Here is a 12812-nt window from a genome sequence, read left to right on the forward strand (position 1 = left end):
TGCAGTGGCCTCATGGTAGAATGTGGCCTGGAATACCTTATTTTTTTTTTTTTTATTCTTGATAGCTCACTGCCAATCTGCAGAGAAATAAAAGTTCTCCTTTATCCATGTAAAGAGTATTTACTGCAGGACTAAGTCCTCTTGGTTTTTTGAGGGCTGACATTCATGAAATACCCTACAATGCTTCATACCTCTCTCACCCCTTAGAGACAATGAGTTTTGTCCTTTTCACTGGACTTGGATGTTGGAGCTACCTCCATTCATTGGTCTTATTGTCTAGACTGCTAAGCACTGGTTAGCAAAAACGTCTCCTTTTAGACCACCTGCATTTAGGTAGTGACCTGGGACCTGGATTTTATCCTGCTTATACTATAAATGCACACATGGTGCTTTACAGTGTACAAGTTGCATGGCTGGAGAGGGTGTAACTACTGTGATGGGGTTTGTATGGCAGAAGACCAGGTACCACAGGGAAAGCTTCAGTTTGAGCCCAAAGGTGGATGGATGAGTGAATTTGTCAAGGGGATGGTTTCCATAGTCTATTAGAAGTGCAAAATGCAGCTCTAGGGAGCCACATGACCAGGGCTTGCCTTCCTGCATGATATTATTAGCTTTGAAAATGTCTTTGTTCACAGGGAGATATTGGGCCAACAGGGGCCTTGGGGCCACAAGGAGACAAAGGAATACAAGGAGACAAAGGAGAGAAGGTAATGCACTTGCTTTTCTTGATACATCCTTTTATGGGTAGAAGATTTTATTTTGTGTCCACAAAGGAGGCTCTGAGGCAGATCAAATTCCTTCCTGATTCAGCGAGGGATGCAGGCTCACCAATTCTCAGCTCACCCGGCTTCCCGTGGTTGTTGAAAATGCTTAGGATCTGCTCTGTCTTTTTCTGCTAGCTTCAGATGTGGAGAAAGATGCCCTGAGCTTGGAAGCTGCTCTGGCAAGACACCGTATCTCCCTCTGCATCTTGCTTAGCACCAAACACAGCATTTGGCCATTAGCTCCCAGCAGTTATAGCAAGGACAGGAAGCAGGCTGACCCTTGAGGGACCTGCGAAGTGGTGGTGGAATGGAGACTGCTAACAGTGAGCATGGCAGAGGACGTGTTCCCAAGCAAGTGATAATGAGTGGAGCTGGGTCATGCCACCACAGATTGTGCATGACAGTGGAAGAATTGCAGCCAAGATCTGCAAGATCGGGATGGGGAAACTGAGGCACATGCTGGGTTCCCCAAATAGCACTCTAGTGGAAGTTGGCTCTCCATGACAGCATCTCTCAGAGGTGGCAAGGAGTGTGGTTAGGAGGGATGTGGTGAAATGGGGAGGGAATCTGGGAGGTGGGACTGGCATGGGGTTTAGCCCTAACTGTCTCTGTGTTGCATGTAGAGGTGCAGAGATGGAAAGGTCCCCAGGCGTTACCCTGAGATATGCATCATCATTGATTTTTTTTTCAGGGAAGTCCAGGTTTTGGCATCCCTGGTCAACCTGGGCTGAAGGGAGATCCAGGAGACAGGGTGAGTGGGGCAACATGCTGGATGTGGAAAGGGGAGGACTGAGGAGGCAAATCAGGAGGATCAGAGACAAAACCTCTGTCACCTCCATGCAGGTGATTTTGCCGGCCTTCACCTGTGAAACCTGTCACCAGCAGATTAATACTGGGATGGTGACAAGGAGCTGGGCTGGTACCTTGTGGTTGGTGATCCCACGGTGGTCTTGTGTGATGGGGTAGTTTTCACCTGACTCTGGAAGACAGTGCTAAGCGGGGGCTTCTGTGAAATGCAGACAGAGGATGGCTCGTGAGTCTGGAAGAAAACTGGTAGTAATTCTGTGAGCAGCAAAGCCAAGGAAGCCCCATTTCCAATGGCTTTGTGCGTCGAAGGTGAACTTTCATCTTCCTGACTTCTGTGTCTAAGAAGGTGCAAGCTTCTGGTAGCTCCCACACAAGTTCACTGATGTCTAGTAAGGGTTGGGTGTTCCCTCCTACAAGGATATTAATAGTCCCTTTCATTTTTAACCAGCAATAACTTGCAAAACCTAACATCTTTGAGGTTCCCACTCCTCTATCAAAGCTATTCATCAAAATATGAATGGTTTCAAAGTTGGGAAGACAGATGTTTCCAGACAGTGTGTGCTTACAGCAGCCCCCTCTTAGCACACCATGTCTTTTCCCCTTGTTTGCATTTTACTACACTGCTTCAGCTGCTAATACCTGCGGTCGAATAGCAGCTTTGAGTGTGATATTTACACCCTTTAGATAGAACAGAGGACCCTCACCTAAAATTATTTTACCGGTATCATTCTTGTCATGGACTAATGGTCTGTATTTCTGCAGGGAAATGTAGGTTTGTCTGGCAAACCAGGTCAGAAGGTGAGTCTGTGCAGTGATTGCAACGCATAAATCATTGTCTCATGACAGATGTCTGCGTCACCCAAAGCAGCTTGAGTCGGTGAAATTTTATCTTTGCCATGGGACTAGTTAGTGCCAAAACATAGGGAGTGTTCAAAAGCTAAAAGGTCTGAGCAAATCCTGCTTTGCTGGAGTTGTCTGTATGACACGCAGAGCCCTGCACAGAAAAACAATGTAAAGATGGAAGAAATGAGGCCCTAAAAAATTCTGCAAATCCCGGCTTGTAGGATTTCTCCTAGCAAAGGTTCAAAACTGGTCAAGAGAGGTCTGGAAAACATTCCAAATGTGGCGTTTGTTCAGTGAATCTGTCTCACTGTGTACATTTCTCAAACAACGTTTCTCCCCAGGCTATGGATTTGGGAAATGATACAGCACGATACATAGCCCAGTAAACAGAATATTTAGGCTGGATCAGCTTCATGGCCGTGGAGAAATTGGATGTCAAAAGAGATAAATGAGATGTATCCGAGACAGGCCGTGTTAACAAGATGTGTTAATGCGGTTGCAAAGTGGAAAAGGCAGCAAGAGGTATTTTGGGGTTGGGAGAAGGCATGGTGAGATGGTTGAGTGATGAGGAATGTTTATGTTGTACAATCATCAAGCAGGGCGGATGTGTGGGTACCCATCCATGAGAGCTCCATTTAAATTGAAGTTAAAACATGGAGGGGGAGCTGACCCTGTGTCCACGCCACTCTCTCAAGACTGGACCAATCTCCTGGGTCTCCACTAATGGGCCACCTCATTTGAGCAGCAAAGCTTCCTGGCAGTGGAAAACCTCAGAAGAGTCTGTCCTGCAGCGTTGACCAAGACTGCTCATGGGGTCTAGATGGACTGCATTAGAGATGGATGCTTTTCAGCTTAGCCTGCTAAGGAAATCCTATGAGCACAGTCCTTCCTAGCACAGGGTAGATGCTCTGAGCCCAAGCTTCAGCTAGGAGTGTAGAAGCCATTGCATGGCCATGGGGTCTGTCATGCTGTCTGAATCTGCCCCGCAATGTCTAAAATGTGAGGACTATGAAACGCCAAAAAGGTACGTAACAACAGTCTTGTTTTCTTTAGGGAGATATAGGTCTGAAAGGAGAGAAAGGTGAACCAGGATTAGCTGGGAAACCAGGCGAGACCGGACTAAGAGGTAAAGATGTAAGTAGAAGCTAACAGTCCAGTCAGATGGTCATGCTGAACCCCTTGGTATGCCACTCTGTGCCCAGCTAACAACCCCGGGTTTATGGCCTTGCAATAGCAAGTAGGAACAAGTGACAGGATGGTACCAGTCAGAAACATGCCTGTTTTACAAGCCTGGTTGGGGACAAGTCAGGTCTCAGCACAACAGTGGTCAACCAATGAGGCTGGACAAACTACCTCTGATTAGACATTATGGTTTGCTCATCAAGGGATCTAACTTCTCATTTGCTCCGTCCACTCTTCCATTGCAAGTGAGGAGGTAGATCCTTTGCAGATTGTAATTAGGGCATACTTCAGGCTATGTTTTAGGGCTGAGTCTCTTGACCCTTGGTCTGGGAGGAATGAGCGTGTGTCACACCATGGTATTTGTGTTACACTGCCCGGATGCAACATTTCTTGTTATTCAACATCATGCTTTTTCCTCATTGAGTCACGTCTGGCTGATGTGCAGGGAACGATCACAGCGTGTGGCCACAACAGCCCTGAAGAGTTTGTGTTTGGTTTTAGGGCATAATAGTTCCCTCTCACGATCAACCAAGGTGGCCCGTCACAAAGGCATCATAACTGGCTTCTGGAAAGCCTCCCCTAAGCACAGTCAGTGAAGACTTTTCTTCAGTTCAGAGGGCTGATTTGATCCCTGAATATCAAGTGGAATAGGAGTCATGAAAAGAAGTCTTGAAAAAAAAAAAGAAGCAGCTGTGTTTCTGATCCTAAGGCACTGCTGCCCAACGCTTCGGAGTCACTGGTGATGCCCAACGCCCCTGATTTCAGAGTCACCATTGATTTCAAAATAACAGCTCTTAACCTGAGTAGGAAATTAGGGTAAAAAACTTGCTCACAGGTGGAAATGTAACCGAGCACTTTTGCATTGTGTTGTAGGGAGAACCAGGGAGGAAAGGTGCTGCTGGGACCAAGGTAATCAATGGGGAGCCCACACCTTCCAGAGTTACATGTCTACCAAACACAGCAGGCTCAGTCACAGCTGGAGCTCTGGGTACAGCAGCGTAGGAGAAGGGTTGCACTGAGTTAGAGTGAAGGTCTATCCATCCCACCACCTCACCTCCAAGAGTGACCAACTTCCCTGGAGGTCCCGGGAACAATGCAAAAGCAGGATGTCCTGTGTGAGAGGCAAGGTCTGATGGGTTTGATGGCTCTTGGTAGATTTTCCTGCTACAAATTTAGTCACCTCACACAGAACTTTTAACACCCTCAAACCCCCTGGGTAAGACATTGCACAGGTTAGTTAATCAGCACTTGGAGAAGCATCCACTTTGATTTGTTTTGAAGTTGACCCCTGCTCATTTTATTTCCTGTTGACTTGTCCTTAGTATAGTTGAGACTACAAAGAATCCTCTTCATCTTGGCCTTGGCTTTTTTTTCTCTTGTTTTAGCTTTGGTTTCATTTTCCAAGGATAAAAGCTGAAAAAGAAAGGCCAAAAAAGAACGAAACTGTGGGGTTTGGGGAGATTATTCTTTATGCTCCGCAGCAGATGCAGAAAACAGATTGCTACAAATAATAGTGGGGTTTGGTGGAAATAACCTCATTTTCTTCTTAAATATGAATAGTATACTGTCACCCTACTCCTTCCGGCCTATTTGCTTCATTTATGGGCCTGTTTTAAAACACCATCCCTAATTTAAGACATCTCAGATGACCATAAGACTGCCTTTGTACTGGTTTTCCAAGCCTTACGCAATGCCAAAGAAATCTTACTTGCTTTAGAGCCACTGGAATGGAAGGTGGACTTGATTCGCATCCTTTAAACTGGTTGCTCCAGGTGTAAGTGCAGTATAATTAATATCATCAATGAAGGCTCAACCTGATGGAAGCAGGCCTTTAAAAGCTCCTACTCTTCTCTTTTAGGGAGAAGCTGGTTCCCCTGGACAACCTGGAGAGAGAGGAATCAGGGTAACAATAGCTGTTATTATTATTTTCTGCCCAGGTGAGTGGTGGGTCATCAGGGGAGGCTTCTCTGCTGCTGCCCAGGCACCCCTGGTCTGTGCAGGAGGAGAGGAATTCCTTCTCCATCCCAACAAGAGTCCCCACTTAGAAACATCCCTGTGTAAATATTTCTTTCCTGGGTGAAAAATCAGGGGTGGGATAGGTTGTTGTTGTTGTTTTTTTTTTTTGTTGGTTTTTTTTTTTTTTTTTTTTGAGCTGCTCTATTTCTGATTGCTTCACCGAATCATTTCTTGCAGGGACCACCTGGTTTCCCAGGACGGCCTGGAGAGCAAGGGATAAAAGGCGATACAGGACAACCTGGAAAGGATGTAAGGCAATCCCTAAAGGAACAGTTGAGAGAGGGAGGACTTGGGATAGTGCAATGCCAATCAAAGAAACAACCATCTTTTTTTCTGCCTTACAGCCTGAGGCATAGAAAGCTCCTTCCCTCTCTCTTGGGGAGGGCGTCTCCTCTTCAAAGGGAGGATTAAGGCTGTTTCTCCCATCTTGTTTGATTGACTAGAGCACAGGATTAGCAGGACTGTGTAATGGGGGGTTCTGGGTGTGCAAAACTTCCCCAGCCCCACACTGCTGGAAACTAAATGCTTAACACTGTCTCAGTCTGGTGAGGAAGGAAGGGAAATGATGCACTTACACTGTGTCTGTCTGATCTCCCTCTAAAAGCTTTGGAAAACTGGCTAAGACCAGCTACATTGTCAGAGGTCTCAAAGACACGGTGCTTCTACAAACTTTGTGCAACTGAGCAGCTGACTAGAGGAAAGTCCCTAATGAGCCTACCCACTGAGGAAGAGGCTAATCATCTCACCCCTTATTAAATATTAGAGAACTCCTCCACAGGAGACATGTCGAAATCCATATTTCATTAGCTCAGCTGCTCAAAGGTGGGCTTGTTAGTCTGTTGGATGCTGAGCTCCCAAGAAGAGGGGGGAGTGCTGAGACCCCTCACCACAGCTTGTTCTCATCTTGCCTTTCTCTCCACTTCCTAGGGAATCATTGGAGAGAAGGGAGACAAGGGTGAATCCGTAGGTTTGCACATTCCCATTTATAACCTTGCATGAGAGAGAGTTTGTTTAGGGGCTAAAAAGTTGAAATGCACCACTCACTATTTTTTTGGGGGGTGGGGGTATGGTGGTGTTGTATCTTCATAGGGCGAGCCTGGGCTGCCTGGGACTCCTGGAAGCATTGTGAGTAACGCCTACTTCTGTTGACTTACACACTTGTTCAGGGAAGGGATATATTGAGATTTAGCCTGAATCCTGGGCACCACGGAGGACACATTGACAGAATTTACTGCTTTCAACAGTGCATGTTGTAGACTGGATTTCCCTCCTGGCTTTATCAAAGGTGCAAAGCAGAGCAGCTAGCTCCACTACAGATACATGCATGCATCCCACCCCAAATGGCTTGTTATTGATGCTGCAAGAAGACTGTGAGACAGAAGAGACTAAAAGCTAGCTATAAACCCATCTAATACCTTTAATCACTACCTGTTGTGTAATCAAGGTATCTGAGCTCCTTCTGTAGACAAGACAGAGAGACGGATGCCTTCCAGGAAAGATGCTTAGGCAGATGGGATGACTCATGCTCAGGACTCTCCTGTGCCTTTGCATGGAGTTTTCCTTTGGATGAAAGGCATAACATCAAGTTGGGTCAGCTGAAGAGTGAGCAACTCAGCCAGGTTGATCAAAAATAAGGCTGGAAGAGACTTTGAAAGGTTATTTAGGTGATCAGGAAGATGTTTCAGTACACAAATGTGCAAGGAGGCATTTTTTCACCCTGTTGGCTTCAATGGAGGTAAACCAAACCTCTGCCTTAGGACCAGGAGCCACAACCTCTCAGGAGAGCTGTGCAAGACTTTATTTTCCATACCCAGGGATGAGGCATTAGCAGGGTCTGAGTAAGAGGCTCTTCAGATTGGGCAAAATGCTACCAACGACCTTCAGCAGTATCATTCCCATAGAAAACAGTGATTTCAGGTGACTTCAGAGCTCAGGACAAGCCAAGAGCAAGGAGTCATTGTCTTCTGGTGATGCCTCTCTCCATATATTGAAGCTCTCCGCTCCCAGCTATACCAAAATCCTGTTTGAAACCAGCCCATTTTGAGGTCCTAGCCCTACTTTTAGGTTTTGGTTTTTTTTTTATCTCCCAGGGTTCCTGTTCACTTGTCTCTTGTGTATTCTGTGCTACTTGAACTCTGGTGTGTTTGGGTGTGGGGCATGGGGATACCAAGCACCCCCCGTTCCCTTCAAAACTAGGAAGACCCTTATTGCTCCAAGGTATGGCAAGATCCTCCTCTGCTAATGCATAAATATCTCACCCCATCAGCCAACCAGGTCCTCTCAGGGTTCAGAAGGCTTGCTCTCACTCATGCAGTTACCTAACCAGCTACTCAAATATCCCGCTAAATGTCCATGGCAGAGAGGGACCCAAGCAGTGTCCTGGGCATCAGGAAAGTGTATGAGCCCAGTCCCCCTTGAGAGAGACTTCATTGGAAATGCAGATGCTAACACCAACATCACAACCACCCCGAATCTCTTACCTGTGAGAGCAGGTAAACCCTGTTGGTTTGAGGCCAAACACAGCAGGTTCAGGTTGCTGGCTGATCTGGGAGAAAGCATCTGGCTCTCTGCCCATGAATAAGAGCTAATGGGGATAAAAGTCACATGGAGGTGAGAGTTTGTATCAAAGACCTCATCCTTCACTTTGTGAGCAAGGTTTTTTCCATTTTTCTGCAGATATCTTCTCTGGAGAGCACCATTACCCTGAAAGGTGACAAGGTAAGATCTCCTTGCTGGAGAAGATGTGTTGAAGCTGAATATGTGATTATTATGCGCATGTTGTATATTTTGCAGCTTCATTACTTTTATAAGCCTAAGTCTGCAGACATAGCCCCAAAGTCTCAAGTTCCTTAAGCAAATTCTTGCTGTTCCCACCTCCACCAACAAAGGTCTTCCAAACACAATGTGTTGATGATGCCGGGGCAAGATGAGCTTCAGTTCTCCTTCCAAGTCTTCCCATTTCTTCAGGGCAAACTAGAGTGAACATTTCAGCCCCAAAATCAGAAGAATCCATTCAGATGCTGGAGTTCACTGTGAGACTGACTGCTTTGCTGAAAGGGAATAAGATGGCTTGGATGCTGGAATAACTCATATAGTTTGTCCAGACCAATGAGCCTATTGCTGTTATAGTAACTCCTTGTTATAGCAATAGATCTGATTGTGGGAAGGTTTGGAAGATCTTTTATTTGGTGCCAGCACTTGGATCACAGTAGCGTGGATCCAGCAGAGATGGAAATTCCAGTGATAGGAAACAGCAGACAGGTTCACTCCATCCTTTTTTTAGCCCTGTGAAAAAGATCACTGAAAATATTTCTGAGCCCCTCATTACTTCATTCCAATCTGCCTAAATCCTATCTGGGGGATGCCCCAGTAGAGATCAGCGTCAAAGCAGCTCCTTACCCTCTCCCACCCTTCTTACTGTGGTCTGTTTAGCAAAGCAAATGGCAAAGATACACAGCTCTGGCTGCATGCAAACCACATGCCACATGCAGCACCAGATCCAACCCTGTGCAAGGAACAGAGGTGGAGTCATGGAGTAATTTGAGTAGTCCAAGAGCCCAGTAAGATGAAAAATGTATTTAATTGCCTTCTCTCCCTCCCTTGGTTTAGCAAAGTTTGTGAGTTGGCCGTTTATTTTGTGAACCTTGCAGCTGGGGCCAGGGAAGGACACGAAGCAGACATGCAGGAGGCAGACCAGCCGCAGCATCAATTTCTACTACATTTTGCTGTGCTGAGAAGAAAATCTCATTCAGAGAGGTGCAGAGGGTATATCCAAATGGGTCCTTTGCTGGGCTTTCCCTGCCAGTTTTCTGATTTACCTGCAGGACTCGTGAGTCCTGAGTCACAGGCAAAGCCCATGATGGACTGTGAGAGAACAAGAGCTGCAGACGATTTCACTTTCAGTCTGTCTCCTCCCCAAGCCCTGCTTAAAGCAGCCAGTCCCAGGCTTTACTAAAGAAACGGTGTTGCTTCATCAACCAAGCTATGAAGGCAGGGAATTAGAGGCAAAGTTTGGTTTGCAAGGAGATGTAATACCATTATTAGCCCAGGTGGGGTAGCAGGAAAAAAAGGAAACACAGAAGAGCTCTCAGAAATATGAGCCCTTCTTTAGGTCTGAAGCAGAAGCATCATGTTTCAAGTGAAGAGCAGAGTTGCTCCAAATTTAAATTAATTATGTGAATCAGTGAAATAGATACAAGAAAAGTCTGATCGGTCCATCTGGAAAAGATGTTCTTAGTCTGGGGCCAGCATGGGCCAATGCAGGAGAAATGCCACAATGCATGATGAAACCATCATCTTCACTGGGATTTTTAGAGGGGACAAAGAACTTACACGTTCCTGTTGGCTTACAGGGGGATTGCGGGAAGGATGGCTTGAAGGGTGAAAGAGGTCCTCCAGGCCCAAAGGTATGTCCTGAATGCATGGAGACATCTTTGTGTTGGTGCCATTGTGTTGGGATGGCTAGAGGGGAAGAGCACTCGTCTTGGATTTCTTCTGACCCCCTGAAAAGTTGGATTTTCAAAGCAGTTTCTGAGATGGACTCATAAACTTGTGGTCACAGCGATGCTGTAGTCGCACAACTTGATTAAACAGATACACAACATTTAGGTAGGAAGGTGCTGTTCAGGAGTCAAATGGGATAAATTTCTAAAATGTTCAGAGATGTTTCCTTACTTTCCTTCCCCCTGCAAGTTGAAAAGCACATCAGAAAAGGATGGAAGGAGAAATGGCTTCTGATACCACGCACATCTAGAGACCTTTGGAGGTGGGACCAACTCCTTCATTTGATGGAGAGGAAAATGCTGCCGAAAGCAGCATCAGCAGGTAGATCTCCTGACTGGCATAAGATCCAGGTGTTTGCAAAGGCAAGAACTTACAGAGGTGACATGCACAGGCATGCATCCCCATATTGTGGCTCCTTCACCCCGGCACATCTTGGCATGATGATGCAGTGCCATCAGGGCCTTCCTGACGCCCTTCATTCCACCGGAATCTGTCGCTACAGAAACCAGATTTCAGTGAAATGAAGCCCGTCAGAGAGGCAGGTCAGCCCCTGCCTCAGCAGATGTTCCTCAGCCCAGTGCTGGACCTCCCAAGCCGTTGCAGCTCATCTGTAGTTTCATCTGTGGTGGTGGCCCAGGAGTGTTGCCATTCTGGGCAAGGACAGATGGACATCTCATCTTATACAACTTGCTGTTGGGAGTCCAACCTATTGGAGATATTTGACCCAGGCTGCATGTGGCAGTAAGGAGGGCCACCAGCACCACCGGCACCTCCAGAAGGGACCACCAACCATGGGGGCACCTTGGCCATCCACCTCCTTGCTGCTACAGCAGTGACAGCACCGGTGGCACTGAGGGACCTCCAAACCCCTTGATTTTTTTACATGTGCATGGCCAAGAAATGGAAAGGGGATAGTGCAAAGCTCTGGTCCAAACCTTACTTTGCTGATGCTCTGGTCCAGGCCTGCCCTATGAAATACAGCCAGCCGCTGTGTCCAATGGAGGAGTGAAGGAGCCCACTGAGCAGGGTGGGATTCAAACTCCCTCTCTGAGCTGATGGGGATTTGCTTGGGGTCACTGCGCAGACTGGTAGCAGAGTAAGGGCCAGATATGTGACTCTTGCCCCTCCTCAGAGCTCCTCTTCTTGCTACTCATCGGGATAATGACTTAATTAATGGCTTGTTCTTATTCATTTGAAGGGAGAACCTGGTCCACCAGGCAAAGGAGTGGAAATGAAGGTAAATAAAATAAAAATTATAGAGCATACTAATGTTGGAAACGCCTCCCTCTCTTTCTGGGGTTGGGATGGCAGAGGGGACCCAATGTGTTCCCCCAGGCTTAGCCATCAGCCACCCACAGGACCAGCTTCCTGGGCTGGAGGAAAAAGAAGTTCTGACCCTTCTTTCCTCTTGCAGGATCTGGAGAGGCTTTTTGAAGCAAATGGAATCAAGGTAGGTAACTCTTTGACCTTCCTTCTGACAAGGTGATTGTAATTAAGTTTTTCCATCTATTCCATCTGGCCTTCTGGAGATGATGTGTGCTCCCCCAGGCACTGGCACTCGCAAGAAGGCAGGGTTGTTACATTTCCTTTTACAGCTTACCATATGTATTTAAACACTTCTTGGACAGGTTTTCTGCTGCTGTGTTATGGGGTGGGTGATGGCTTTGAGGCCTCTGTGACATTGAGACTTGGCAAATGCCCATTCAGAGCTTGGTGCTACCACCTGGTAGAGGTGGTAGAGGAGACCCGCACAACCTTCTGGGTGCTCTGGCCACTCTGTGTATCCCGTTTAGTGCAAAGTCCAGTTTAGGTTGTTCCTTAGCTCGTGACGCAAATAATAGTGAATAATCACTGTGCATTACAGCAGTGCTAGGCTGATGGCCTCCCTCTCCACTCTCAAGGTTGCCGTCAAGCTCAGGAAGTGTGAAGAGGCTCAGCTTTTAGTATCTACCAGGCAGGTACTTACAGTTGTGCTCGTTACCTTCAGCTCCTTTCTGTAAGCTCTGGAGATGTGACCAAGGGAGGTGAGGGACTGGCCAATCTGGTCTAACGTAGGAGTTTTATTCAGAATGGGGAGAACCACTGTGTAAGCACCATCGATCAGCTCCTAGATGCCCAAACTGTAGACAGCTGTATTTAAATCAGCCGTTGGCTGTCAGACACGTTGCTTCACCAGGGGCCCCGTGACCCCCACTGGAAATGCATCAGCCGTTGTTTTGGGGTGGCTACACTTGGACTGTTGTGCATCAGGAAGAGGGGGGGTGGCACAGGGCTACGGCCTTAATGGTCTCCACTGGTTGCAGCTGGCACTGCTGAAGGACCTCTCCAACGCGCTCCTGCGGGACGGGCTGGATGGGCTGGTGCAGCAGCTGGGTGGCTGCAGGACAAGCAAGACCTCCAGGAGAAAGCAGGCAGCTCTGTATGCCACCAAGCATGGCGTGAGTATTGTCATCTGTCATCCTCAGGGGGGCAGACAGACCTCGAGGGAAATGAGAGAGAGACAGGAGTGAATCACTGAAGGCTTTAGGGTCACCTCTGTCATCAAGCAGCTTAGAGTGACTTGCAGCCACTGCAAGAAACAGTTAAGCTGGAAGCAGCTAATGGCTCACACCAGGATCTTGGATCTTCAGGTTAAACTGACAGATTGCAAAATGCTTTTTTTTTTTTTCAGTGGAAATAAAGGAATCAGTCAACCGT

The 12812-nt window shown here is 47.1% G+C and overlaps 1 protein-coding gene across 1 annotated transcript in view; it reads left to right on the forward strand.

Moving 5' to 3' along the window:
- The window catches only part of LOC104360885 (collagen alpha-1(VII) chain-like), a 118517-nt gene that overhangs the window by 54036 nt on the left and 51669 nt on the right, over positions 1-12812 (forward strand). The window contains exons 40-53 of the mRNA XM_032986727.1: positions 636-707; positions 1456-1515; positions 2334-2369; positions 3468-3548; positions 4470-4505; positions 5455-5499; positions 5790-5861; positions 6540-6575; positions 6702-6737; positions 8289-8330; positions 9965-10018; positions 11314-11352; positions 11530-11565; positions 12419-12553. Coding sequence (XP_032842618.1) covers positions 636-707; positions 1456-1515; positions 2334-2369; positions 3468-3548; positions 4470-4505; positions 5455-5499; positions 5790-5861; positions 6540-6575; positions 6702-6737; positions 8289-8330; positions 9965-10018; positions 11314-11352; positions 11530-11565; positions 12419-12553 — 780 coding nt within the window. The remainder of the gene's footprint in view (positions 1-635; positions 708-1455; positions 1516-2333; positions 2370-3467; positions 3549-4469; positions 4506-5454; positions 5500-5789; positions 5862-6539; positions 6576-6701; positions 6738-8288; positions 8331-9964; positions 10019-11313; positions 11353-11529; positions 11566-12418; positions 12554-12812) is intronic.

This window comes from Tyto alba, unplaced genomic scaffold, assembly GCF_018691265.1.
Source record: "Tyto alba isolate M040663 unplaced genomic scaffold, T.alba_DEE_v4.0 Super-Scaffold_2, whole genome shotgun sequence".
In the NCBI taxonomy this organism is placed as follows: Eukaryota; Metazoa; Chordata; class Aves; order Strigiformes; family Tytonidae; genus Tyto; species Tyto alba.